The 26,492-nt window shown below is 26.0% G+C and overlaps 5 protein-coding genes across 5 annotated transcripts; 2 read left to right on the top strand and 3 right to left on the bottom strand.

The window, feature by feature from the left end:
- Positions 1-10,118: 10,118 nt before the first annotated feature.
- Positions 10,119-10,977, top strand: OCT59_002249 (uncharacterized protein; the record flags this gene model as incomplete). Its single annotated transcript, XM_066144367.1, has 3 exons — positions 10,119-10,592; positions 10,654-10,893; positions 10,963-10,977. 3 exons carry the CDS (start codon positions 10,119-10,121, stop codon positions 10,975-10,977), a joined length of 729 nt encoding a protein of 242 aa, XP_065995535.1.
- Positions 10,978-11,312: 335 nt separating this feature from the next.
- OCT59_002248 (uncharacterized protein) lies at positions 11,313-12,082 on the top strand (the record flags this gene model as incomplete). The annotated part of the gene is made up of 6 exons (XM_066144366.1): positions 11,313-11,490; positions 11,563-11,604; positions 11,673-11,723; positions 11,793-11,837; positions 11,913-11,978; positions 12,048-12,082. The coding sequence occupies 6 exons, from the start codon at positions 11,313-11,315 to the stop codon at positions 12,080-12,082; spliced, it is 417 nt and encodes a 138-aa protein (XP_065995534.1).
- Positions 12,083-13,550: 1,468 nt separating this feature from the next.
- On the bottom strand, positions 13,551-15,557 carry OCT59_002247 (uncharacterized protein; the record flags this gene model as incomplete). Its single annotated transcript, XM_066144365.1, has 7 exons — positions 13,551-13,874; positions 13,961-14,022; positions 14,093-14,312; positions 14,398-14,738; positions 14,817-14,952; positions 15,031-15,306; positions 15,387-15,557. 7 exons carry the CDS (start codon positions 15,555-15,557, stop codon positions 13,551-13,553), a joined length of 1,530 nt encoding a protein of 509 aa, XP_065995533.1.
- A 4,699-nt stretch (positions 15,558-20,256) lies between these two features.
- Positions 20,257-21,309, bottom strand: OCT59_002246 (uncharacterized protein; the record flags this gene model as incomplete). The annotated part of the gene is made up of 8 exons (XM_066144364.1): positions 20,257-20,264; positions 20,340-20,408; positions 20,480-20,551; positions 20,619-20,666; positions 20,725-20,790; positions 20,861-20,902; positions 20,972-20,983; positions 21,081-21,309. 8 exons carry the CDS (start codon positions 21,307-21,309, stop codon positions 20,257-20,259), a joined length of 546 nt encoding a protein of 181 aa, XP_065995532.1.
- Positions 21,310-24,010: 2,701 nt separating this feature from the next.
- On the bottom strand, positions 24,011-26,056 carry OCT59_002245 (uncharacterized protein; the record flags this gene model as incomplete). The annotated part of the gene is made up of 2 exons (XM_025312332.2): positions 24,011-25,442; positions 25,836-26,056. The coding sequence occupies 2 exons, from the start codon at positions 26,054-26,056 to the stop codon at positions 24,011-24,013; spliced, it is 1,653 nt and encodes a 550-aa protein (XP_025189848.2).
- Positions 26,057-26,492: the final 436 nt, after the last annotated feature.

Genomic DNA, 26,492 nt, shown 5'->3' with positions numbered 1-26,492 from the left:
ATTTCAAAAATCTTACAGAACCAGTAAATTCAGGTAATTTAATTTAAACTTAACTTTGGTAACCAAAAAAAAATGTTTACATTACTAATAACTTTATTTTTTAATAGACATTACTAAAACAACATTACGTAAGTAATTATTTCTATTGGCAATCAATATAATATTAATAAATCTTTATATTGTTTTAATATAATTTATAGATTTGGAATGTTTTGATTGTCAATTAGACGAATTAGGTAAGTTATCATGCAAATATTTACTATAATTTGCTTATTTTGTAGATCTTGATGAAATTAATCAAGATAAAGAAAATAATACTGAATGATTTTTTTTTTATAAGAATCAAAGAATTTAGTTTAATTTAAATTTATTATTAAATTTTATATCATACTAGCTATTATTATTTATTGGGTTTTGTATGTAATATTTGGTCTAATAAAAATAAATTATAAATTGGTATATCCATTTGTTATAAGCTCCACATAATATATAAATCTTATGTTACATCATATATATTGAGACCTTTCTTTGCCAACCCCTAAAATATTACATAATAAATGTTATTGCCTTATGATAATTCTTTAAACTTTCCAGAATATTAATCACAACCTTATTTTTGATGTAAAAGATTTAATATACAGTATATAATGTAATGTCAAATTAAATTATCACTTATTGAATAAATTTATTATTATTTTTTTTACTTGATTATTTTTAAACAAAAAATGATTTTAAAATTTTTACAAAAATGTTTTAAAAGATTTTAATTATTGAATTATAAATTGGAAAATTATACTAAACCACTTGTAATATCTTTGATTGCAAATTAACCTAAAACTAACAAAAGCATTATTAAATCAAATAAAGACCAAAAATGAAACAAATTAAAATAATAAGTAAGATAAAGGATTAAATTAATGAAATCAAAAATAAAAAAATTAATATTAATAAAACTGTGGTTATTACACCAAGGATCAAATGATAAAGTTGAATCAACAAAAATGGAATCTAATTGAAAATATAAAAATCTAAGCACAAAGTATAAAACGAATATAAGGTGAAAATCTAATAGTGATAATAAGTGATTCGATTCTAATCAATATATTGATTGTTTTATGTTCATTATCTTAATTAGAGATTTATTTATTGATTTTTTCGCAATTTGAATCAAATACACTGAACATAACAAAAAATGTCATTTCGGATTTCCAACATTTCTGCTGAAAATGATAATTTGTAAATTACTTTTTATTACTATTTATTTATAAAGTGAAACTATAAATAAGTTGACATAAGATATTAATTGGTCAAACGGGTTAGTCAAGTGTTCAGCCAACATTGGCCATGTTATAACTCGACCGACGCCATCACTAATCTTAATTGTTAATAAAGCCTTAGATTTATAATAAAAATAAAAAATTCATTTATATGGTAAATATATCATTTTAAAATTACTCTATTTATCTAATAACATCAAAAAATCAGTTTAATTATCATTAATGATGTGGAAAGTTATGGTCGGTATTTGGTTATTATGAAAGGTATTGCACTTTCAAGTCCTAAATACTAAAAGTATCTGATGTTCACTGATCTATACAATAATATTTGTAAATACTTATATATTTGAATGACTAAACATTCATGTGTAAACTATTTTAACAAACTTTAAATATACTAAATGTTCTAATTAATATAATCCAAAAATCAAAGCAATAAGTTATGAGATGTGGGAAATCTTGTTCAATGAATCTTTTTAATTATAAACTATCGTAATTTTTAAGTTCTTTATTACTTAATTTCAAACATAAACGATATAAGAGAAATAAAGTTACACCAATTTAGATGATGAACACATATTCAATACTGTCGACTGCTTAGTATATTGTTACAATAACAATATTTGCATCAAATTTAGAAAATAAAAAACCTATAACACGGCACTCCGGTAAAATTAGCTGCTAATATAATAATAATAAAAAGAAATTCATTTGTTAATATAATGCAATACTGCATGCGAGATACAAAACCCTATTAGTAAAACAGTAAGTTAATCTCCTTATATGACTTTGATATAAAAAGACAATGTTTAAGCAGAAAAAAAAGTATGTTTCCAATTTATTTAAAATAATGCTTCTATTTTATTTTAAAATTAGCCAAATTATTATCCAAAAAATTTGTGAGGATGAGATAATTTTATGACTTTCTTAAATCATAACGAAACGTAAAATGGCGCAGCGCAGTAAAAAAATTTTATATCATTAAAATCATACATAATTTTTTGTAAATGTATCTGGTATGTTATAAAAATAAATTATTTAGCTAATATTAAATCCACCTTATTATTATTAAACTTAGCTTTTAGTAAGCACAATTACGCTCGATTTAATAGTCAAAGAATAGGATGTCAAAATATAATTTTTTTTTTGAAAAATTCGTACGGTTATCAAATATTATACGCACGTGATAATATGGTTCATCCAATCATTTCCGTTGATTTTAAGATCAATGCTGGATAATGTAGTAAGTTTATTTTTAGAGTTATTTGCGTTAATTTATAAAGGGGCTTTATATTAATTAGCCCATTGTTATATTTTAAACAGTGAAATCAAAGTTTACAAGATTACTCGCCGAAGATTAAATACATTGTAATATATCGCCTAAAATTAAGATTTCTTTGTACAAAAAATTTGAAAAAACATTTCTTTTATTAAGTAATCGGTACAAATACTAAAATAAAATAATTTTAATGAAGCAAAATGTATCTGGTATGAAATAAAGTATAAATAAAATATTAAAAACGAATAATCTTTTTTTTAAATCGTTAATCAAATCAATATATTAGTTAATATCAGTACTAACTATAACTGATAAAAATTTCAATAATTTTTTTTTTTTAATTTTTGTTCTGAAACTAATACTAACACACATAAACCTTACAGGGTTTATCATCTGTCAGGAAAAAATTTTAATTAGGATTTCATTAACAATCTAAATAATTATCTGCAAAATGGTATTCTAGAAATTACCTTACAAATCGCAAAATATCATAAATATGGTAATTTTTAATATGCAACATACTTATGTCGTAAGGATTAGTTGATAATTATGAAACGGAATTAGCTGAAAACGGCATCTTTTTTTCATAAAATAATACGAAAAGATGCCGAAACGGCATCTTTTTTCATAAAAAAAATGAAAAGATATACTCTACCCTTATTCTATTAATAATTTACACTTTGTGTGGTGGTGGTGTTGTGTGGTGTTGGCGATGACGTGAGAGATATTGGTACTGTATGTGTAGTACAGTAGTAGCAGTTGCAGAAGTGGTAAAGTGGGTACTGTAGCCGTGTTCGGTTGTAAGTTCTTTGTAGTTAAAATCATTATATGAACAAGGTTTTCTCATTTGATAATGTTTAGGACGAACTATCATTAATTATTATTAAATTATTGCCGTTTTGAAATTGATGATCTGCAAGGCGATGATCAAAAAACACTAATGTGTAATGTGTGTCATGTAATACGAGATCACGTTTATTGTCGATCACGTGATCACGACAATTATTTTTAGGTCAACAAAAAATAAAAAAATCATTGTTACAAATAAGTTATTACTTTTTTACTGCATTACATAATGTGGTGTTTTCCCGATGTTCATAATTTTCTAATTTTAGGTTAGGCTAAAAGTAAAGGAATTGGCATTGTCAATGTATTTCCTTTTATGAGTTTCAAAAAAAGAACAAATAAATCATTGATGTAATCTTAATGCATGCATAAATTATGCTTTATTCGTTTCAAAAGTCTCTTCCAAAGTTCAAAATTGTTCACTTTGGGATGTCATGGGAGGACTTGGTATTGTTACACAAATTACTCGTCGCAGTAAATTTTTTCTAAAATCAAACGGCTGGTTTGTCCTACTGAATACTAATGATTCCGATTGTATAATACATTATTATGCTTAACTTTTTCATACACAAATAAACTTTCTGAGAAGGCTGATCAGCTATTGTCATCACTACTTTTGGTAATTTGTGCGGAATTTAGATTAGTTGGAATTTGAAATGGAAGGATATAAGCTTTTCGAGAAAAAAATGATGGCGCAGTAAAATGATAATATTAGATTGTCTTTTAATAATAATGTGATTATTTTTAACTATTTAAAATATAAATTTATTACCAAATTAAACTTATTACTCTATAAATAAATCATTGTTAAAAAAGAATTTAATTGTAAGTTTATAATCACGAGTCACGACTCATTTTTTTGGACAAAAAAAAATTTTTTTTTCCGAAATTTATTTATTTATTTATTTATTTTTCGATAAAAAAAAAACCTAATTTTCACTAATGAACTTTCAATTTAGATATTTTTTTTTGAATTTAAGTCGATTCTCTAAACATTTTGAACATTGTACCGCACATAAAATGATTTAACTCAATCTCGTATTATAAAAAACTTAAACAACAAAGTCTTGTATCACCACCAAAAAAATTATTACGATTGATGTAATTTACTACTTATCTATAATTTAAGTATTTTTCCGTATTATATGAAAGTGCATGATCATTTTCATCAATCGTAATATTAAAAGTTCCAAATTAACACTGATGTTATAACGCTTGGATTTGTCTTAGAAGATAATGCAATTATATCTGAACAGTTTATCATCAAGCAAGAAAACCCTGTATTTTCCTAAATAATATCAAGATAATTCACTAAAAAGATATATAAAAAAAAGAATGAATTATTTGTTTAATAAAAGTATCAGCTACAATATCTATTGAAATTGGAGATCAATGGAACTTATCAGACTATCATACCGAGTTATTACAAATCAAAGAACAGCAGCGAGCTTCTAGAAGACTGTAAGATATTCAGGAACAATTAGAAAATGCTACAAAGGAAGAAACACAACCTTACAATAAGTGAGTTGAAGTTTCACCGAGTTATTGAACATTAGGCGCGCTTGTAATAGGGTTCTTTCGATAAGTTCCTTGAAAGAAGTTGCCAAACAGTTACGATAATAAGATTGAGAATTGATAAAAAAATCAAGGTAAATAAAGTAATGCAAACTCAATGCATTTTTAATCGTAAAAGTAAATGAATCCTTATTTGAATTTTGACAATTCTGGAACGCCAAACTTGATAACATTATTTTCACTTTCACGCGTCAGTGTATAACGTTAGGATGGTTACAAAAAAAATTGTAAATCTGGATGTTGTTTACATGAGACGTCTGAGACGCGATTTTTAAGTTTACAAGTTTGTTTTATTTTAATAATATATTATTTTTACGTTTAAAAATGGTTGGTTTATTTAAAATAAATAATTATTAAACACATAGTTCCATATTGGGCCGGTGACCTACAGTACCGCAGTATGACTATAAGCGGACTTTGATCAGATCAGACTAATCGGGACTATTAATTATGAGTCATCTCTTTTGTCTCATGATTTTGATTATGACATAATTGACTAACAAATTTATATAAAAAGCCACTCCAGAAATTTTTCTCTCTCTTTCTCTTCACTCTTGTCAATAAACATTTTTTTCACAGTATTTTATCCCTTCCCTTTTTTAAAAAGTTCTTAATAAAATTTTTTTATTTTATTTTTAACTTAAATTTTTACCTTTGTTTTGTTGTGTTAATACATCCTTCTGTCTCTCTCTCTCACATTTCGGGGAAGACTTATGATCTAAAGCTTAGGGTAGGCTTCAAAGCCTAACAAACAAAGACGTCACATAGGCCTAAGAAAGGGATGAAGTGACATCTGGGATCAAAATTTTTGACGATATTTGCAGCAAAGCTAATAGTAAATATTTATTGCTTTATTATTTTTATACTTGAATCTTTATTACAAATATTAAAAAAAAAATCTTTTTTTATTATAGAGTGATAGGATAAAACAAAGATGAAGGTGCACATATTTTCTTAGAGAAGTTCTTGAAAAAGAGTATGTATCAAGTATTAAAAACATGAATTTTTTTTTTTTTGATGTTTATACTTTAAATTTGTTATCTGACCTCTTATCATTGGATTATATTTATTCTTTGTTTATTTATCAGTTATAGCACTATTTTGTATTGAAACACTGGACAACAGATGAAAGTTCTCTGAATAGAGTATTATTGATTTCTAGATGAGTGTAAATGGCTCAAGAGACTTTAAAAGAGGTGTGTATTTTTTTATTTGCAAAGTGGGTAACTTCCTAAGTCAAAATTAGAACGGATAACTCATTTGAGTCGGGGAGTTCACAAATTTTACTTAGGAGGGTACTGGATTTGTTTGTTTGGGTTGGGTAAGGGTGAGCAAAGTGGGTAATTCCTTGAAATTACCTGCTTTTTTCTTTTTTCTTTTATTTTTCTTTTTATTTTTTTATTTCCTTTTTTCTTCTTTTTTTTCTTCTTTTTTTTTCCTTTTTTTTTTTATTTCTCTTGTTCATTTGATAACCAACTCAAGCAGATAAAATCCTACTTTGTTATTGGTAAAGTCTGCTAATTCTAAAGGAGGAATTGGCTATGTCTTCTTTACCATTAAATAAAAATTTAGCACACTATTAATAATTTTTTCTTTCTTATAATAGGTAAATGCAGAGATTTACAATCACTGGTAGAATGAAAAAATTTCTTAGAGTTTTTGAAAAAGAGTGCGTATTAAACATTAAAAATGTGAAAATTTTTTTTTGATGTTTATACTTTATATTTGTTATCTGATTCCTTTTTTATTTATTAGTTACAGCACTATTTTGTATTGAAATACTGGACAACAGATGAAAGTTCTTTGAATCTCAAGCATTACTGATCAAAAGACTTTAAAAAAGGTGTGTATTTTTTTATTTGCAAAGTGGGTAACTTCCTAAGCTAAAATTAGAACAGATAACTCATTTGAGTCGGGGAGTTCACAAATTTTACTTAGGAGGGTACTGGATTTATTTGTTTGGTTGGGTAAGGGTGAGCAAAGTGGGTAATTCCTATGAAATTACCTGCTTTTTCTTTTTTATTTTATTTTATTTTTATTTTTATTTTTTTATTCCCTTTTTTTCTTCTTTTTTTTTATTTTTTTTTATTTTTCTTGTTCACTTGATAACCAACTCAAGCAAATAACATCCTACTTTGTTATGATAAAGTCTGCTAATTCTAAAGGAGGAATTGGCTATGTCTTCTTTACCATTAAATAAAAATTTAGCACACTATTAATAATTTTTTCTTTCTCATAATAGGTAAATACAGAGATTTACAACCACTGGTAGAATGAAGAAATTTTTTAAAGGAGTTTTTGAAAAAGAATGCATATTAAATATTAAAAATGTGAAAATTTTTTTTTGATGTTTTTACTTTATATTTGTTATCAGACTTCTTATTATTGGATTATATTTATTCTTTTTTTTATTTATCAATTAGTAATACTAATAAATAACTATACATTGTATTAAGTAATGTCAAATTTTGTATTTATAAAATGAATGTTTTTGGTGAAATCATATAGTTTGCCATGGATTTGACTTGAAATAATACAGATACTGCTAATGGCATATTTTTTTTTTAAAAAAAAAAAAATCTAAAGCAGTATGAAATGAAATGGTTTAGATATATATATTAATCAGAAAATTTTTTTTAATATATAATTTAATTATTTATTATCATTATATTGTATTATTTTTTTTAATGACTAGCAGCCACCCGTTCCTTTGCACTGGGACCAATGAGTTTGTTTAAATAGAAAAATTTAGTATTATAATGTAATACTAAGTAAATTAAAGATGGTTATAGTAGTTTTTTGTTTATTATATGGTAATAATTAGTTAACAAAAAATAACAAATAATATGTATTAATGATATAAATTATATTTATAATAATGTACGATTTGAAATTTGAGTCATTTGAGTGTAAAATGAAATTCGGATTAATTAAGGAATTGTAAAAAAATAATTATCAATAAAATTGATTAATTTTTAGAAGTATTTTCAAAAAAACTTTGATATTATGAAAATACTACAAATATTTTTATTGATTAATTATAAATTTTATAATTATTTCTTATTATTTTATATTACGCAACTTAAACTTATAAGTTATAACAGACTTAGGAAAATATTCAATTAAATGTATTAGAATTTGTTCATTTCATTTATTATTATTCTTTTGATACTCATTTTACTCAATAAATTATTAATTTAACTAAATAATTTGAATTAAAATCTTTATTCAAAAATCTGGGGATTTATTTCGGATATGGATTTGGTTATAATAATCTATTATTAAATTAAAAATTTCTTCAATAATTAATTATAAAATATTGTAAAATTTCAATTTTTTTCTAATTTTTATGAATTTGAAAATTTAACTATTTATCCAGCGTTTAATTTAGTTGAAAAAATCTTAATCATCTTTCTATCAACGTCGGTCAATTTTCCTACATGTCATATTTTTTAAAAGATAATAATTTTGTAAATATATTTAATATAATATTTTATTTCTTTATTTAATAATAATAAAAAATTGAAAGAAAAAGAAAAAAAAATTAAAAAAAATTTGGGGAAACAAACATACACACCATCCACACATAAACTCACACACAAACCTAAAGAAAAGGGGCCTAAGAATAAAGACAGAAAGAAAAACAGACGTTAAAAAAAAGATAAAGAAAACCATATTATTTAAATTATATACTTATGGTAAAACTATATGTTACACGGTTACAATTTTTTTGCGTAAATAACTATTGATCCGGTGACATTTTTCGGTAAATCAACCAACCTACTTTCAATAGTATAATTAAAATTTCTTTATAAATTTATATATAGTATATTTAATATTTAACATATATTATTCAGTTATATAAATTTTATGTTAACTATTATTATTTAGCAATAAGCTATGCTTAGATGCTAACTTTCTGATTATTTCATTGATTTTAGTAATCGATAAATGAATTAAGGCGAAAACCGTTCAGACCCATTGCAAGTTTAAATAAAATCAAAAATAGTGCAAACCATCAAAAAATTTTTGCATAACCCACAATCGGGCACAATGATCATAATTACACAGCTACGATTTAGTTGCCGCAGTTTGTTGCTTTAATAATGTGTAACGAATGTCAGCTGTCCGTCTGGCACGTGACGAAGTAAACAACAATAAAATTTATGCTACATCTAAACATCCGTTCTTACAACAAAGTTAACCACCTTTCTCAGAATAAAATAAAAAACAAAAAACAAAATAAAATTTTCGGGCTTCGTTTCCTAGTGTTGTGACTTGTGACGACTTGAAAAAAATTTTAATTTGGCCAAGTCTAACATGTTTTTTATCAATTAAGAACGAGAAATTCTTTATGAATAAAAATAACTTACAATAATCTTCATATTTTAAAATTTTAACAGTTAAGTAAAAAAAAAATAATTAATTTTTGTCATAAATTGTAAAATAAATTTAACTTGAAGGCCTTGCAGTGTTTGTTTTATTAGTTCAAACTGTCAGTATATTAGGTTGAAAAGCATGAAAAAAAATGCTTTAATGATTACTCTTCTTATCTTAACTCGGAATTGATAAATGATCAAAAAAAAGAAAATTACCTTACATATACTCTTTAATTTATACTGTACACTATATTTTATAAATTATAAGCAATAATTCCTCGAAGACTATATACTTTAAAGTTAAATAAAATTTGTAAATTTTTAATGAATTGATATTTACAGTTCCTAAAATCTGAGAATTAACATTACGCTTATTTGACACTATCTTTTTACATTGTAAAAAAATATTATTACGAAAGTCGTACTACTTACTATGTATTAAATAATAAGAGTTAATTTCACGTTGTACCTGTCTTACAGTGTGATCTGCATGCCACCGCATCCATAGAATTCTTTGCCGGTATTCTTATTAAAAGTTCATTCGAAAAATCTTTTCCATGTTACAGTTCTAGAAGTGTTCTAGATTAGTTATTTAAACTTTTTTAGTACGATTCTTATAATTAGAAACTTCTACGGATTATATTATTATGGAATTTTCTGAATTCGGATTAAAAACTCCTTGCTTAGAAAAAAAATACATATATTTAGACTTTTTTGTCTCAAGCAAAATAGATAATTTTTTTTTTTAAAAAAAAATTAACAATGGATCAATTAACAAATCATAAACTAAAAATTGATTTTTTATTATCAGACAACACATCTTTAGACCTGCCACAACAAACTACAATTAAACCAAATCGTAAACGTAAAATGACGATATTATGCAGCGAATGTAACCAAAAAAGGAAACGTTTAGATGAAAATCATCAGATTTGTCAGGTTTGTTATAAAGCGAAATCAGTATATATACCAAGTGGGAACAAAGTTATTGATGATTTTATCAAGCATACATTAATTAGTGGCAATAAATTAGCTGGAAAAATAGTGTTTGTACCTTATGATCAATTCGAAAATGTAGAATTCATTGCTGAAGGAGGTTTTAGTAAAATTTATAAGGCTATTTGGGTTGATGGCCCAACAACGATTACTTGGAATGAGAAAAAGTATGAAAATTATGAAGTCGTTCTTAAAAAGCTTAATAATTCTAAAGGCATTACATCTAAGGAGTTAAATGAGGTGATTATAATTATTTATTAGCTTAAATTTGAGTTAAGTAATTAATAAACTTTTATTTTAGCTCAAGATATTTCATGAATTTTCTTTAAATCGGAAAATTAAGGGTTCTTACGGCAATAATGTTAGTAGATATTTTGGGATTACCCAAGATCTCGTTACCAACGATATCATGATTATTATGCCACATTATGAATTAGGTGATTTGACAAACTTTATAACTAGTAATTTTTATAGTATTTATTGGGTGTTAAAGTTGAATAAATTAAAACAAATAGTAATTGGTCTTACCAATTTGCATAGTGTAAATATTTTCACAGAGATTTTCATAGTGGAAATATCTTTTTTAATAAAATGTACTATGTATATTTAGGTGATTTGGGATTAAGTAAATCTGCAACTGAAATTACAGACGATGATAATAACAAAGAGAATTATGGTATCATTCCTTATATGGCTCCAGAGATTTTTAAAGGAAAAAAATATACCAAAGAATCAGACATATATAGTTTTGGTATGATTATGTGGGAATTTATGACAAGTAGAAGACCTTTTTGGAATAGAAGTCATGATGCAGAACTTATAATAGAAATATGTGATGGTTTAAGACCACCAATTGTTACAAATGCGCCCGAAGGGTATATTGAATTAATGAAAGAATGCTGGCATTCTGATCCTAATAAAAGACCAATAGCTGCTGATATTTATCATAGAATTGAAAAAATGTATTGGAATGAACAGGATACAAGAACTAAAATTATACAATCGTCAGATATTGGACCTGTAACTACAAATAATCCAGGTGCTATTTATAGAAGTAGACCTTTGAGTGGTATGATTCAATCTGCGATGTTTACAATGTCTACAAGTTTAAGAAGCCAGTCTATAACTGCAGAATTTGGTAAATATAACAACATTGAATATTTAGTTTTAATAAAAAAATTAATAATTTTACTACTCCGTTACTATTTAGAACTATCTAATTATCATCAAAAAAACGATATATCATTTAATGGTAATTATTTATTTAAGGTTAATAACTAATATAATTTTAAGTAATATTAAAAAGTTTTATTTTTTAAGATAAAAGAAAGTTTGACGACACTCAAATTGAAAACAGTTTTAATGATGGAGGTATGACAAAAGTCAAAATTTATATATAAATGTGAATGAATTCAATATTTACTAATTTAAAATTTCCAGATAAATTTATTAAAAAGGTTAAATTAATCGAAAATGAAAATAATGGTAAAATATTTCGCGTTTTTGTAATAAAAATAATTTGTGCTTAAATTTAATTATTTTTCGTTTTCATTTATTTAGATTATACCACGCAAGAATTTGAATTGGACATAAATATAGATTCTGAACAATTCATCGATGATGAAAGTAAGTGATTATTATTTTTTAAAAAAATTTTTATTATCTTAACCTATTTTCTTTAAATTAAAAATATAGGATATACTACACTTGAAATTGATTTTGATATATGAATGACGTCGGTCTTTATTAAATCTTACTAGAGTTTTCTCTTTAATAATATTATTCTTTTTTTTTAAGTTTTATTGATATTTCAAATATAATATAAAAAAAGTTTAATTCAAAATATGATAAATAACTAACTTATTAATAAGCGTCAATTATAAAGCGATAGCAGTTTTGAGAAGTCAAATTGTATAATCATCCAGCGTAATTTGAATTTTTGCATCGTTCATTATATTAAATGTTTAGCTAATAAATGTTTATTCACCAAAAAATTCGGTAAAAATTACTAATATAAAGTCATTTATGACCTAACGAAAACTTCAACAATATTAACTAATTTATTCACGAAATTTTTCAAAAAATTTTTCAGTATTAATTTTTTTTGATTAAATACGATAGAATCCTTGATAATATTTATTTCTATTATATAAAATTATGTTTATTGAAAAAAAAACCTTTGTAAATGTATAGCCAAATATAAACGAGAATCGCATTTTTGTAAAAACAAATTTAATAGTTTATTAATTTCCTCATGAAGGGCAAGACTTGTTTAGATTTCTGTAGCCAAGTCAATGTATTTATTTGCGTAACCTTTGAATTGTAAAATCGTTTTTGAAAAAGTGTGATATTTATGGTGTTATACCATTTATTTATGGCACCTGAAGTTTTAAGAGGCAGATCTTATACTTCAGCTAGTGATATATTTAGTTTTTCTATGATTATGTGGGAACTTACATCCGGAGTACCACCATTTAATAATAGAGCACATGATATTCAACTTAGTTTAAGTATTTGTAAAGGTGAACGTCCTGAAATTATTGAAAATACTCCACAGTGTTATGTAGATTTAATGAAAAAATGTTGGAATGAAGATCCATTAAAAAGACCATCTACTGTACATCAGAAGTGAATTATATTATTAGGAATTGGATTCTCCATGATAACTATTACGAGATATTACAATAATATTATATTTATAAAAAAATTGAAAAAAGTAATATATAATTAAAAAAAAAAAATAATGGATTGTGTTGTATTGTAACGGGATTCTGATCGTCGGATCCCATTATGTATACCGTCTTTTTGTTTTGCTTGCTTACGGAGGTTTCCCAACAGGACATTTTTATAACAGCCTAAAGCTGGCCTTTTGATCACATGTTCATGCATAACTCTGCATTACTCTGGCAAAACTTGTTGGGCATCAGGAAATCATCCGTCGGAAATCGTGCCGTAACCTTGTTACTATATTTTGATATGGATTTCTTATAAAGAATTTTCAATTAAAGATAATTGTTTAACAATACAGTTATGTAAAATGATTTTTTTTAAAATCAAACGTGATGAATATATTCACTGTACATTAATTGATCACTTTAAAATTAAATGAACTATGACAATTTGTTGAAATTAAAGTAGGTAGTAACAAAGTAAATAATAATATAATGATATGTATTGCATAGATAATAAATTTAAGATTTAACTATAGCTAGATACACCTAATCCAAGATATGGATCAACTTTTGGTGTGAACAAAGCTCTTCTTTTAATTTGAAATCCTTCAATTGGTTTGAAAACGAAATTCATAATTAACATGGCCAACATTATTTTAACTTCAGCTGAAGCTACTTTATTGCCTATGCAACCTCTTGCACCATTAAGGAAGGGTAAATAATTATAATTGTTTATCTTCTTTATTAAAGCAGAATCTAACCATCTTTTTGGATCAAATTCCTCAGCCGTTGGGCCCCAAATTTCAGCTGATTTTTGAACTGCTAAAATTCCAACATGTATTTCAGTACCCTATAAAAGATAAAAAAAAAATTTAATAAGTATTTTAAAAAATTATTTTATTTATTAATGGACATATATATTATATAATAACATGCCTTTGGAATAAGATATTTCCCAAAAAATTCATCTTTAAGGTTAAGTCGTTTAGAGATTGGTACTAAAGTAACAAAACCGCTAAATTAGTATTAGTTTTTGATGTGCTAAGACAGTTTAAATTAACTATGTACTTGGAGCGGCTATTCTTAAAACTTCTTTAAGTACGCAATTTAAAAACTCCAAAGAATGTATTTCATCATATGTGGGATTGAATTGTGATTTATCAGGATAAGCTTTGACTAATTCCTCACGTAATAAATCTTGATGATGTGGATGGTGTGCGAGTAAATATAAAGCCCATGAAGTTGTAACGTTTGTAGTTTCATGTCCTGCTATTAAAAATGTCATAATCTGAAATATTTCAAAACATAGGTAAATAAATAAAAAATTAATAAACTAATAAATAAATAATAATAAATAATTATTTTTTAATTACTTGATTTTTTAATTCATCATAAGTCAATTTTTCTTCATCAGGTAAAGTTTTATTGTTATTAATTAATAATGACAACAAATCCTTATTTTTCAATTCTCCATTTTCGGCTTCTTTATATTTTACATCAATCAATTTCTTTGATTCGCAGTGTATAACAACACACGCTTCTTTATATCTCAAATTTACATCTATTGGGATATGTCCGACAGATGAGAAATAACTTGAAAACATTATAATGGCATAATGGCAGCGTGAAACATATCTGGAGTGGCATTGAAAAGACCATCGAATGCTATTGCAAATTCGCTTGGAAGTTAACGAATTGAATTCATAACTAAATCCTAAAAAAAAAACAGAATTTTCAGACTCCTATTATAAAATGCGTCCAATATTTTATTTATTTTTTTTCTTTCTCTCACCTACTAAACCGATAATGTCCAAAGTAGCCTTTGATATATAAAGTGTAAGATTAACGTTAGAATTTCCTTGGTTCATCTCTTTTTTGATTAAGTCTATTAAAGTAGTGGTTACACGAATAAAGTCTAAAACCATTCCCTAAATTAATTAATTATATTTAATATTAACCTTGGTTTAAAATTAAAATTTTGATTTTCCACAATGAAGTATAATTACTTTGATGTTACTATGAGAGAAAGCTGGATTCATCATTTTTCTTTGTCTCTTATAAACGTCACCTTCCGCAAATATTAGTCCTTTACCGAGAAGTGCAATAGCAGACTTATTATTACTGTAAGGTTTAGTGAAATCATAACTTCTACTCAACGTTATTTCTTGAATTATTTTTGGGTCGGCAACAAAAATTGTTGGTTTGTTAAATATTCCGTAGTATTTTAATATATTTCCGTATTTTTTATACCATTTAAATTGTGGTTCAACGAAACCGTCAGCCTATCGTAGCGAAAAAATAGAAAAATACTTGTTAACAATAAAAATTGATTATTAAGTTAAAAATATGAACAATTCGTTACCTCTATTGATAACAATGCTTTAACATTTCCGTAAATTAGACTATCAGGTGGTGGACCAGGAATATTTTTCAAAGGAGAAACAAAAAATGGCCAAATAAGAATTTTATGGGTAATCCATCCTATAAATCCTAATACAAAAAAGCTTACTAAATTAATCGGATCAGAAAGCATTTTATATTTTAAACTTTATTAAATGATTATTTAGGGAAAAAGCGCTATTATTTATATATTTGATTTCGGTGAAACGGATAATAGCATCCAGTCAATCATACGCAACCTCCGAAATATTTTTACATTTTGAATAATAACAAAATGATTTACCATATTTTAACGCCAATAATACATGAGCGAGAGTTATTATTAAAAGGTAAATGGAATTACCAATTATTGTTTATATTAATTTATACTTTGTAATATTTGAAGAAATTAAAGAAAGTTCTTTATACGAAAAATATTCTCGTTGATCTTACTAATAATCGGCGGCACTTTACATATTAATTTATATATATATATATATATGTACGTATTGGGAGAACCTTTTTTAGCTTGAAAATAAGAATGCCGAAAAGCTTATGTAATGTGTTTGGCTTTAATCGTAGTATTATCTTAATAAAAATGATAAGCGTAATTATTTATTAATAATTTATTTACTATGATAAAAAAAATTATATATATATGGGAAAATGTAATTGATTAACATATTATAATAAAGGACGGTCAGATAAAAAATTGTGTTACCTTAAAAATGATATTGTTACCGAACTGCTGGGTCATTTTGTGTAATAATGATTTCCTTTTTCAAAAGAAATCTCCTTTTATGGCAATTTGTATCACTTCAACGACCGGTGAAACTCACCAGCGGTGATTGTCACCATACCAGCATTAAGATGCACTTTTGGCCCGAATTAAAATTTAATAAAACACTGACCGGCATTACATCATAAATCCACCACTGGTGACCGTCACCACTGGTGATATTTAGCAATACCCATTATATAATAGTTATTGCGTAAGTCACGCAAGATCATGCTATTATTATAGTAAGAGTATATAAAAAGTATAATTAAACTGCAAATATATTTGATATTTAACCAATAAAAGACAAATATAAATTATTTAGCCATCAACAAAAATATCAGTCCGTCAAAATCTGCATGATCCTATTAGACTGACCAATAAATATTATTATATTATTATATATTAATTATACATACATATATATATATATATTATTGTTTTTGTTTTACTATTTATAATTATACATATGTTTTTTATTTATATTTCTATATTGTTTTATATATTGTTTTTATTTATAATTAATATTCAAGATTCAGGGCAAAAATTGAACAAAGGTTGTTTAAATATGTTTTTTACTTTAGGATAATAAATAAATAAATAATAATAATAAAAATAATAATAAATATCGCTTCTGACTAATGATAAAAATTACAAAGAATACTACGGATGGTTCGGTAGATCAGTATTGTTTACTGCTGACAAATTTTTTTTTTTAAAAAAAAAACTAATCATTTTTATTTTAGTATGATTGCACAAATAAAAAAAAAATCATATTCGAGAATAATGTCTAAACATTTAATTCCAGGGTTTTTTTTATTATAATTATTTATTAAAATCTTTTTTTTTTTATTTAATTATAAAAATTTTCATTTTGTCTTTTTAAATTGATCTTTGGACAAAATTTTTATTATAACAAAAATTTTCTTTTTTAAATCTTCAGAAACGGAAGATTCAAAAGGATCCGCAAGCTTACTGCGGAATATGGTATATTTTTTTTATGAATAAAATAAATTCTGTACCTTATCTATTCCATATTTTTATTTGGATAGAGCTATTTATTTGATTGATTATTAATGTATTTTTTGGTTAGATTTTTTGGCTAAATTCTTTTTTACCGAGAATAAACAATTTTTTTTTATTTACAATTTAATTTTTTTTTTTGCTTTTTTGCTGATTTCTTTTTTGGGTTTAATATTTTTCTTAGATTTATTTTTAATAATTTTTTTAGATTTTTTTAGTTAAATTTTTTTATCGAGAATAACTGCAATTAACAATTTCAATACGTCGGGATCTTGTAAATTCTTTAATTCAATATTTCCACAATAAATAAACCTAATGTACAATAACATCATATTAATTAGAATTTCCTTTTTAACATAAAAATTATTATAAGAATAATATTAAATAATTGTGGAGAAATATTTGGTTTTTTGAAAATAAATTTTCCATCCTTTTTCTCAGTCAATTCATTAGAAAATGCAGAGTGAAAGTATTGAGACCTAATAGATAAAATATTTGAATGAGCATGAATTTCCTTAACATATTGCTCTTCACCAGCATAAATAATAACATCATATCCGATTTCTGTCTCAAAAAGTTTTTCATAATCGTTAGATAATTCTGCCCAAAATTTTGAAGACATTGTTTTTAATTTATAAATGTAGTAATAAGAATAAGCAAGAAATGCAGAAAATGCGGTAAAAAACTAAAAAAATTTACGAACCATTTTTATATTATTCTATGATGATCAATTTCTATAACTGGAAAAGTTCAAGAATATTAATTACTGCGGATTTGCGATCATTTAATAAAATTTCAAAAGTTTAATTTATAAATATTATGAGTTACGAAAGTAGATTTATTTGTATTAAATATACGGAATTATCATACGAAATCTATATAAACATATGTCAAACGTATACAAACGTATCATTTCTGTATACGAATTTCTTATTAATTAACGAAAGAAAAAACTTGAAAATCCGAAAAAAGAAAAGGAATTTTAGTTTGTGGTACTGGAATAGTATGAATTTATTTCAATTTAAGTTACTAAATTTTATGATTTGAAAATTGTTTTCGTGAGAAAATCCTGGAGTTTATGCTTTTTCACATCAAGATGTTAAAAACTACTTTTGATTCTCGTGGAATTAATAATTCAAATGTTTTAACTTTAGGAAGTATGGTTTACAAATAATGATAATGTGAAGGAAATTATCGAAACTTGGCTTAAAACAAATTTTACTAGCAGATGGGGAGGAAGAAAACAAAAAGTTATGTACAGCCAACTCTCATTATTGCGAACCCTCCGGTTTTCACTGCAAATTCATTATAAGACATTTAATTGGGTCATTTCACAGACAATTATCTCAACGACGGACGTTTCACCGACAATCATTTCACTGACAGGATCATTTTACCAACAGTCATTTCACTGACAGTTTTGAAATCTTAGTCCACTTCCTCCTAACCCTAACCCTAATTCCTTATCTAACCCTACTAATTAAATAACAAATTCTTTTTATACGGGATCTTCCAAAATCACTCCCTAAAGTCCCGAAAGTTTTAAAATCCTGGCCAAACGACGATCACAGAATCCGATGGTTAAAATTCTTGCTTGTAAAATTTCGAAATTTAGAAGTCTTGAGATTTAAATAAATTTGTAATATGTACAATTCAATTTTTTTTTTGTTAAATCCAATTAATAAAATTAATAAATAACATTATTAACGCAAGATAAATATTATCAGTTATTAACGTAATTTGTAAGTTTAACGTTAATAAGACTATTAAAGCAAATGATTTAGAAATTCAATAAAATTATATTGCAATTATCTATAAATTTCTAATTATTTTTTTAAACAAAATAATTAATTCTCAATCTCAAAATCAAAATTATAAAGAAAAGGTTGTATACAGTAATTACAGTATGTTATTCCACGATCTTCCCGATCGTCTTTTACAAATCAGGCTCTTTTGCTCATCACGAAGAATACATCAGCTTAAACATCCACTTGTTTCTATTCTTTTGATACCACAAGTTTGCAAACTTCATATTGTTTTAAAAAAAAATACAATTTGTGTTAATTTAAATATTTTGTGATAGTAATTTTATTAGCGATTCAAATGGCCAAATATGATACATCATTTTAATAAAATTTTTTTTTTTTTTTTTTTAAAAAAACTTCGAGATTTGACTATCAGGATTTTCTGACATGATATCTGACGACTCTGACGTCAAGTTATGATATGATATCATATAGCACGAATAAAATTCAAAATTTCTCATATTTTAAAAAAATTTCATTTAATATTATTGGTCTTCATATTAATTACCTAATAATATGATATGATTTCTAATTTGAACAATTAAACAAAATTTCAAATGAAAAAATTTTTTTATTACCTTTTTTATATAAAAATCAAAATTTGTAAATTAATAATAATCAAAAAAAATTTACTAATCAAATTCGTAACATCTAAACTGGTTATAACCTATATTTGCTATCTGCCTCACTCATTAGTCTTACCTAAAAAAGGACTTTTCGTCCGAGTAAGGAAATATAAAGGATTTAACTATTTAACTGATCAAATTAAGCGACAAAATGACAAATATGGTAACTCTGTAGCAAAATCATGCCATTATCCCAAGAAAATAAAATATAGGTTTGGATTTGACAAATAATAATACATGTTGAAAGCACGAAAATTCAATTCGAACGAAAAAGTACTTTAGCAATATTAGACTTTCACGGGTTTGGAGTTTGGACTTATTATTTCAAAAAAAATCAACAATTTGATTAATTTTATAATAAAACACCCCATTGGTTTCATCAAAATTACACTCGTTAAATATACGGACGGTATGTTCATGAATAATTTTATACAATAATTTATTAATATTATTTAAATTACAAACTAAGAATTTTGAAAGATGGCTAATCTTACGTACTCGTCTTAGTGTTTAAATAATATTTAATATAAAAAACTTTAAAAATAATAATAATAAATAATAAGTTTAATATAAATAGTATAATATATAATATTTATAAATTCATCTCATCATCCGCTATATTTAAATATCTAGGAAAAAGCACAGAATAATTTAGTAATTTAATAACTATTTAAAAATTTAATATCTGCAAAAAAAATTCTTACCGTCAGGAAGTTCAAATGTATCTTGTTCTTCCGAATGAAAATTTGGATTATTATATACTTCATCTTCATCTGTAAAAATATATTATAATTAACACAATAATATAAAATTAATTACTATTATTATGAAATAAATTACATACAATCTACATTATCATGATGATGTTTATTTATTTGTTGTTTTATTGTTTCTCTTTTATCTTCATTTTGAACATCTAAAAATTTAGCAAAGTCACGTTAACACTAAAATAATTAAAATGACAATATAATCAATTTACCTACCATTTTTTAAAATCTTTTTAAATATTTTGGATAACTTTTTACTATTAACTAAATGATTTGCAAATTAATATTTATTTATGAAAAATATGAAAATTTAATAAATTACCTTTAAATATAGTGCTTATTTTCGATGTACTACTTTCTTTATTATTCGATTTATCAATATCATCAACTAAAAAAAAAGTTTATATCAATAAAATATTTTATTTTAAAGTATAAAATATAAATCCAATAATACTTACCATTGTCAGGAATACAAAAGTCAAATGATTTACTATAAAATGCTATAAAATTTAAATAATTAACTATTTAATAATTTATAAAAGGTAAATAAATTTAAAAATAATTCATACCCTCTAATTCTCCTATTGATTTAAATAAAAAAAAAAGATATCATTAATTATATTTAGCATGATACTAGTACTTTTTTAAATATTTAATACAAGGTTCATAATATAATACCTTCTGTTGCATTTCTTGGTTCAGGAAGTTTTTCAAAATGATGAAGTCTACTTGTAGATAATATGTTACCGCTAGTATAATTTTCTATTTCGAAACTATTATTTTCTTCTGGTTGAGTTAATAGTTCATCTGATTTATTTTGATAAAATAAATTAATTTCACTTATTTTTTTCCAAAGTGCATAACTATCAGGTCTGTTTGATGGATCAGCATCCCAACATTGTTTCATTAAATTTTTATATTCTAAAGGAGTTCCTGGTACAATTTTTGGTCTTATACCATTAACAATATGCATTGCAAGTTCATAATCATGATCATAATTAAAAAATGGTGGTTGTCCAGATGAAATTTCCCACATAAGCATTGCGATACTATAAATATCAGATTTAAAAGTCTGTTCTTTTCCAATAATAACCTCAGGTGCTATATAAGGAAGATTTCCATATATACTTTTTAATGGTTTATCTGAAGGTCCACAAAATCCAAGATCACTGATACGAAATACAGTACCAAAATCATTTAATACATTTCCAGAATGCAAATCTCTATGAATTGCATTTTCTGTATGAATTATTTGAAGTGATTTAATTACATAAACAGCAATTTGAATTCTTTCTCTCCATGTAAGTTGTCGGTTTTGGTGTAAATATTTTCTTAAATCTGTATCCATTTGATTCATTACAAGCATATAATCTCCATTTGACGGATCTTGTGTTAAACCATAACATTGAACAATATTTGGGTATTTAGTGCTTAGAGTTAAATGTGATTTAGCCTACCAAAAAATTCTTTAGTAATTTAATAGAATATTATCAAAATTTTAAATAGTTTAAATTACAAACCTCTTCAAGCCAACTTTGGTTTGCATTTTCAACATTTTCTAATTTTTTAAGTATTACTTGATGTCTCCCAAATCTTTTTAATTGTCGTTCTTTAGAATCCCATTCTATATAATATCCATCAATCCAGTCTGCTGTATAAATTTCTGAAAATCCACCTTTTGTTAGATATTTAATATTTTTCAAATTATTATATGGAATCCATTCTACTATTCTATTTGGTTTTAATGTTTCCATTTGACATTCTTTTATTAAATTATCAATATTAACATTTTCAGATGTCCAATTTGAAAATTTTGCTTTTAAATAATTTCGAATACAAAGTTCACAATATAATGTAGCCAAGCATTCTTGATTACAATTATCACAAGTTCTTTTTGTTCCTGAATTATACATAACTTTATAAGAATCATAACATTTAGTGTATATTATTATTGCTTCATATTTTTCATTTTCTGTAAGTGAATTATCAGCAAGAAGTGTTTGTCGCACAAATTCAAATTGTTTGTGTATATCATTGCAAATATTAAAATCTATTAATGCTTTTGCTCTATTAAGTGCAGCATTAACTGATTGATTTTCACTATAAGACATAATGAATAATATATAAAGATTTAATTTTTTTTTAATAAAATTTTTCTGTTATGGATTTTGAAACAAAAAAAAAAAAAAAAAGAATAGAAAGGCTGAGCCGGAATTATGACTCCGAAATTTTATTTATAGAGTTGATCATGCGTAACCCAAATAATGCATCAATGTACTACCTCAATTTATGATATGCGATATGCATAAAAAAAAAGATGATCAAAATTTTTATTGTGTTTTGTAATTATCTGTTATTATTTTTTTTTTTTACGTTAAGGGAAAAAAAATTTCATTTTTAATTCATGATTATAAGTTCTGTAAACAGTTGTTCTATTATATAATTTTATGATAATTGCTAATTACAATATTTCTCAAATTATAATTTCATATGCAATAAATAAATAAATATATATATAGTAAATATATATATAAAATTTTCATCTTCAGTAAATATTATGCGATATCTCACTAAGATATAGACTGGATGCTGATCAAAAGGTAGGTAAACTGGCAGTTATTTATAAAAAATCGGACAGTACATGTTTTATGCCCCTCAATTTATCTTTCAGATTTCAGGAGACGCATGGGCTGAAATAGATCAACAAAATCGAGGCGATTGTGATTTCACGAAAACCGATATTAAGTAGTTATCCCCTATTTCATTGTAAATATATCACAAAACTTCCATGATCCGCAAAATGCAAATCAGAGGAGATTTCGCGTGCATAATGAAAAAGATATACCAGAACTTTTTGGAAAAAGCTCGAACCGCCCGTTTAAAAATAATTCTGGTTTTATAAGAAATAAAAGAAATAATCAGTCATTCCGCAAAATGACATTTTTACTAATGATTGAAAGTTGCGTAATAAAAAATACATGCTAGAACTTTCCGGAAAAACATGATTACGCAAGCAACCCAAATTAACAATATTGACTTTAGAAAGTTTATGTTCTCCGCCTAATAAGAACCTAAGCTCTGAGTCAAACACCCCACTCGAGTGATTATAACCTTATTATTTACGTCAGGGGTGGAGTCAAATGCATACGTAAATAACGTAATGTTTCTATTTTATGTGAAGACGGATAGGCTATTAACAGGACATATACCTAACGGTGCTACCCTACATCTAGCTATCATCCACCCTAGGGCGGACCCGAACTTCTTTAAATCCATCGAACCAGATTGATCCCCTCCACAACCGAATAGGGACCAATATCCGAGAAAAAGTATGAACTATATAAAGAACCCTAACAAAATAATAAGAAGTTGTGGCGATCTAAACATTATAAATAGCTAAATTCAATTAATTGACGAGCATTAATCCGTATTTTTCTTTCAACCACAAGGGTTGCCACCTGTAAATACTGTAAGAGGTGAAATGGTTTACACTATTTTAGGTTGTTAAAAATCTAACGTAAAAGAAAAGAACTAAAATGCTAATAAGCATGTACAAAGAGAAACTAATATATGTATAAGTGGTTATATTAAAATTGACTAATGAGTACTTAGGTAGTACGAGTAGACGAACTGTTTTCCAAATCCTTCGGGGCGGATAATATGCAAACCTTTTTATCTTTATGATAGCCATAATAAGTATCTAAATTGCCATTATCACTGGCACTTCGTTTAAGCGGTCTATCGTCCATGATAGCACAAGGCTGATATGTTAAACTATATTCCTTCCTATAGTATTCCATGTAAAAAATATCATCCTCATTGATAACCTTAGAACGTAAGTCTTCTAAGATTTCAGTATCTTCCTGTTTTTTCCGTTCAAATTCTTTTAATTTTTGTGAATGACGCTTTTCGCGTTTTTTACGTTCGCTGTTTTTAATAGGTCCAGGTACAATTGGTAATTCAGGTGGTACTAACGATGAGATTTCTAGTAATTTCATTTCATACTCATGTTTGTTGTCAGTAACTTGCATTATAAGATCACAAAGATCTCTCCGATATTCGCCTTGATCAGGAGTAGTTTCCCATTGTATTCCAGCATCAATTTTTCCACGTTCATATTTTGTCATTGATACGTGATCATCATAAATTTCTTTCATGAGGGCTAACCAGCCATCACTGCCAACTGCAAGTGGTTGTAATTGTTTTGTCCGAATTTTCAAATGAGAAGGTTGATTCAATCGGCCACCTTCGTAAACGGGAAATGGAGGAATTAAAGGAATATAATGTTCAGGTACATTCTCCCAATTGTTTGTGTTGACTGGGGGTATAGAATTCTCAATCGATGTAGATGCGACAGAGCTATCGTTGCAAATCGTTTCCACTATAGCAGGTACAGATACAGTCCTTGGTTTATAAAAAGGGATCGGAAAGGTGTAATAACCTTTTGATGGTATGACAAATCTTTTCTTGTATCGAAGGTGTTTAATGGGAGTGATAAATCTTTGATTTTCTTGGAATAATAATTTGTGATGTCGTGCAACTTGGAGTTTATCATCCGTTAGCGCATTATCATCCAACTTGGCGTTATGAAAAGTGTGTCTAACCAAAGCATTAAAACGTGCTTCTTGTCTTTTCTTTACATTTGGAGAAGAACTGGGAGTAAATTGAAGATTCCCATAAGTTTTGCCATAAATAAAATCAAGTCCTTTTGTAGCAACGACGTTAGTGCTATATGCATGGTATGATGTCGTAAAAGAGATTCCCAATCGGTTCGAAAAATTCTGATGTATTTTCTTTTGAGTCCATCTGTTGTAGAGGCGAGATGCGTGAAAATCTTTGAATGTTTTGCAACGACTATAGTCAGGAATTTTGTTATCCTTCGAGATACAGTATAGGACTAAATTCTTATGGTGGATGATACAGGCATGACGATGATGTGACATTGTAAAAGGGACCGGAATGGAGCAAGTCGCAGTAGTATTAGGAAGTAAACCTACTGTGTGAGTATGATTACATGAAAGGTAAATTCCAAAATAAAATCTATATTTTTTATACGAAAAATTAAAAAAAGTTTTAGTCATGTGATTATTGTTGTCTTTTTTTTGGGCACGTGATCTTATAAAATCCAAACGCTCCAATAGTTTTTTACGAATATGTGTAAAAAATTTTTCTTGCAATCTTCGAGGAATAACTTTTTGTGTTGAAAAAAAGTGCGTGAGCTGTTTCGATATTTGAAATTTGAAATTAGGGAGTCGGCTCGTGGAATCATGATTAATCGGGGTAGAGGACATATGATAATCATTTGTGTAAATCTTCAATTGAAGTTGATTGGTGTCTGGTAAATGATCAACCAGCTCAAAAAAGAAACTTTTTGAGCGCCTAAAATTGTAAATCTTGTTATAACCGGCTCTATGGTGTGGAGTCACGTGGAACTTTTCGTATTTTGTAGAAAAAATATATTTTTTATCAGGCGAAGAAAAGGGCCTAATATCTTCAAGGTCATTATGAAGTGGAGGTATATCCGATAAAGTATCATCAATAGGAGGTGTTGTTTGTATAGTATCGTGGTTGAAAATAAAATCATTAGGACCAACGAGTATATGGTCGTATCCGGGTGCAGGAGCAAAGTCGTCAGCTCTTGGAAAATAAGACATAACCAACCCTTAAATATGTGTATAATGAGAACAATAAAACCTCGTCTTATGCCCGAGGCGCCCTTAAGGGCCTCTTCCCTTTAGGTGTTTCAAATAGAAACTAAAAAAATAAACTTGCGCAAAATTACTGCAGAAAATTACCAAAATGAAAAAAAAAGGGAAAGAGTTTTTTTTCAATAACGTAATGTTTCAGTTGTTTCACCGACACCTGATTATTTTGATCGGCACCACATGTGACATTGTGACGTAAGCTGATTTTCTATTGATTAATTTTTTTCATAAGACTCACAGTTCGTAGCTGACTCTCAGCTTGTAGTAATTACTAAACAACCATTTATGAAAATATATATACACATGACATGTAATCAAAATGTCGAGCTACTCTTCGCTATCTCGAGTACTTTTGCCGCTCCGGGTACATATTTATCCAAATTTT

Source organism: Rhizophagus irregularis, chromosome 10 (genome assembly GCF_026210795.1).
Source record: "Rhizophagus irregularis chromosome 10, complete sequence".
NCBI classification, from domain to species: domain Eukaryota; kingdom Fungi; phylum Glomeromycota; class Glomeromycetes; order Glomerales; family Glomeraceae; genus Rhizophagus; species Rhizophagus irregularis.
The sequence above is the reverse complement of the archived record's forward strand: the minus strand, read 5'-3'. Positions and strand labels throughout refer to the sequence as shown.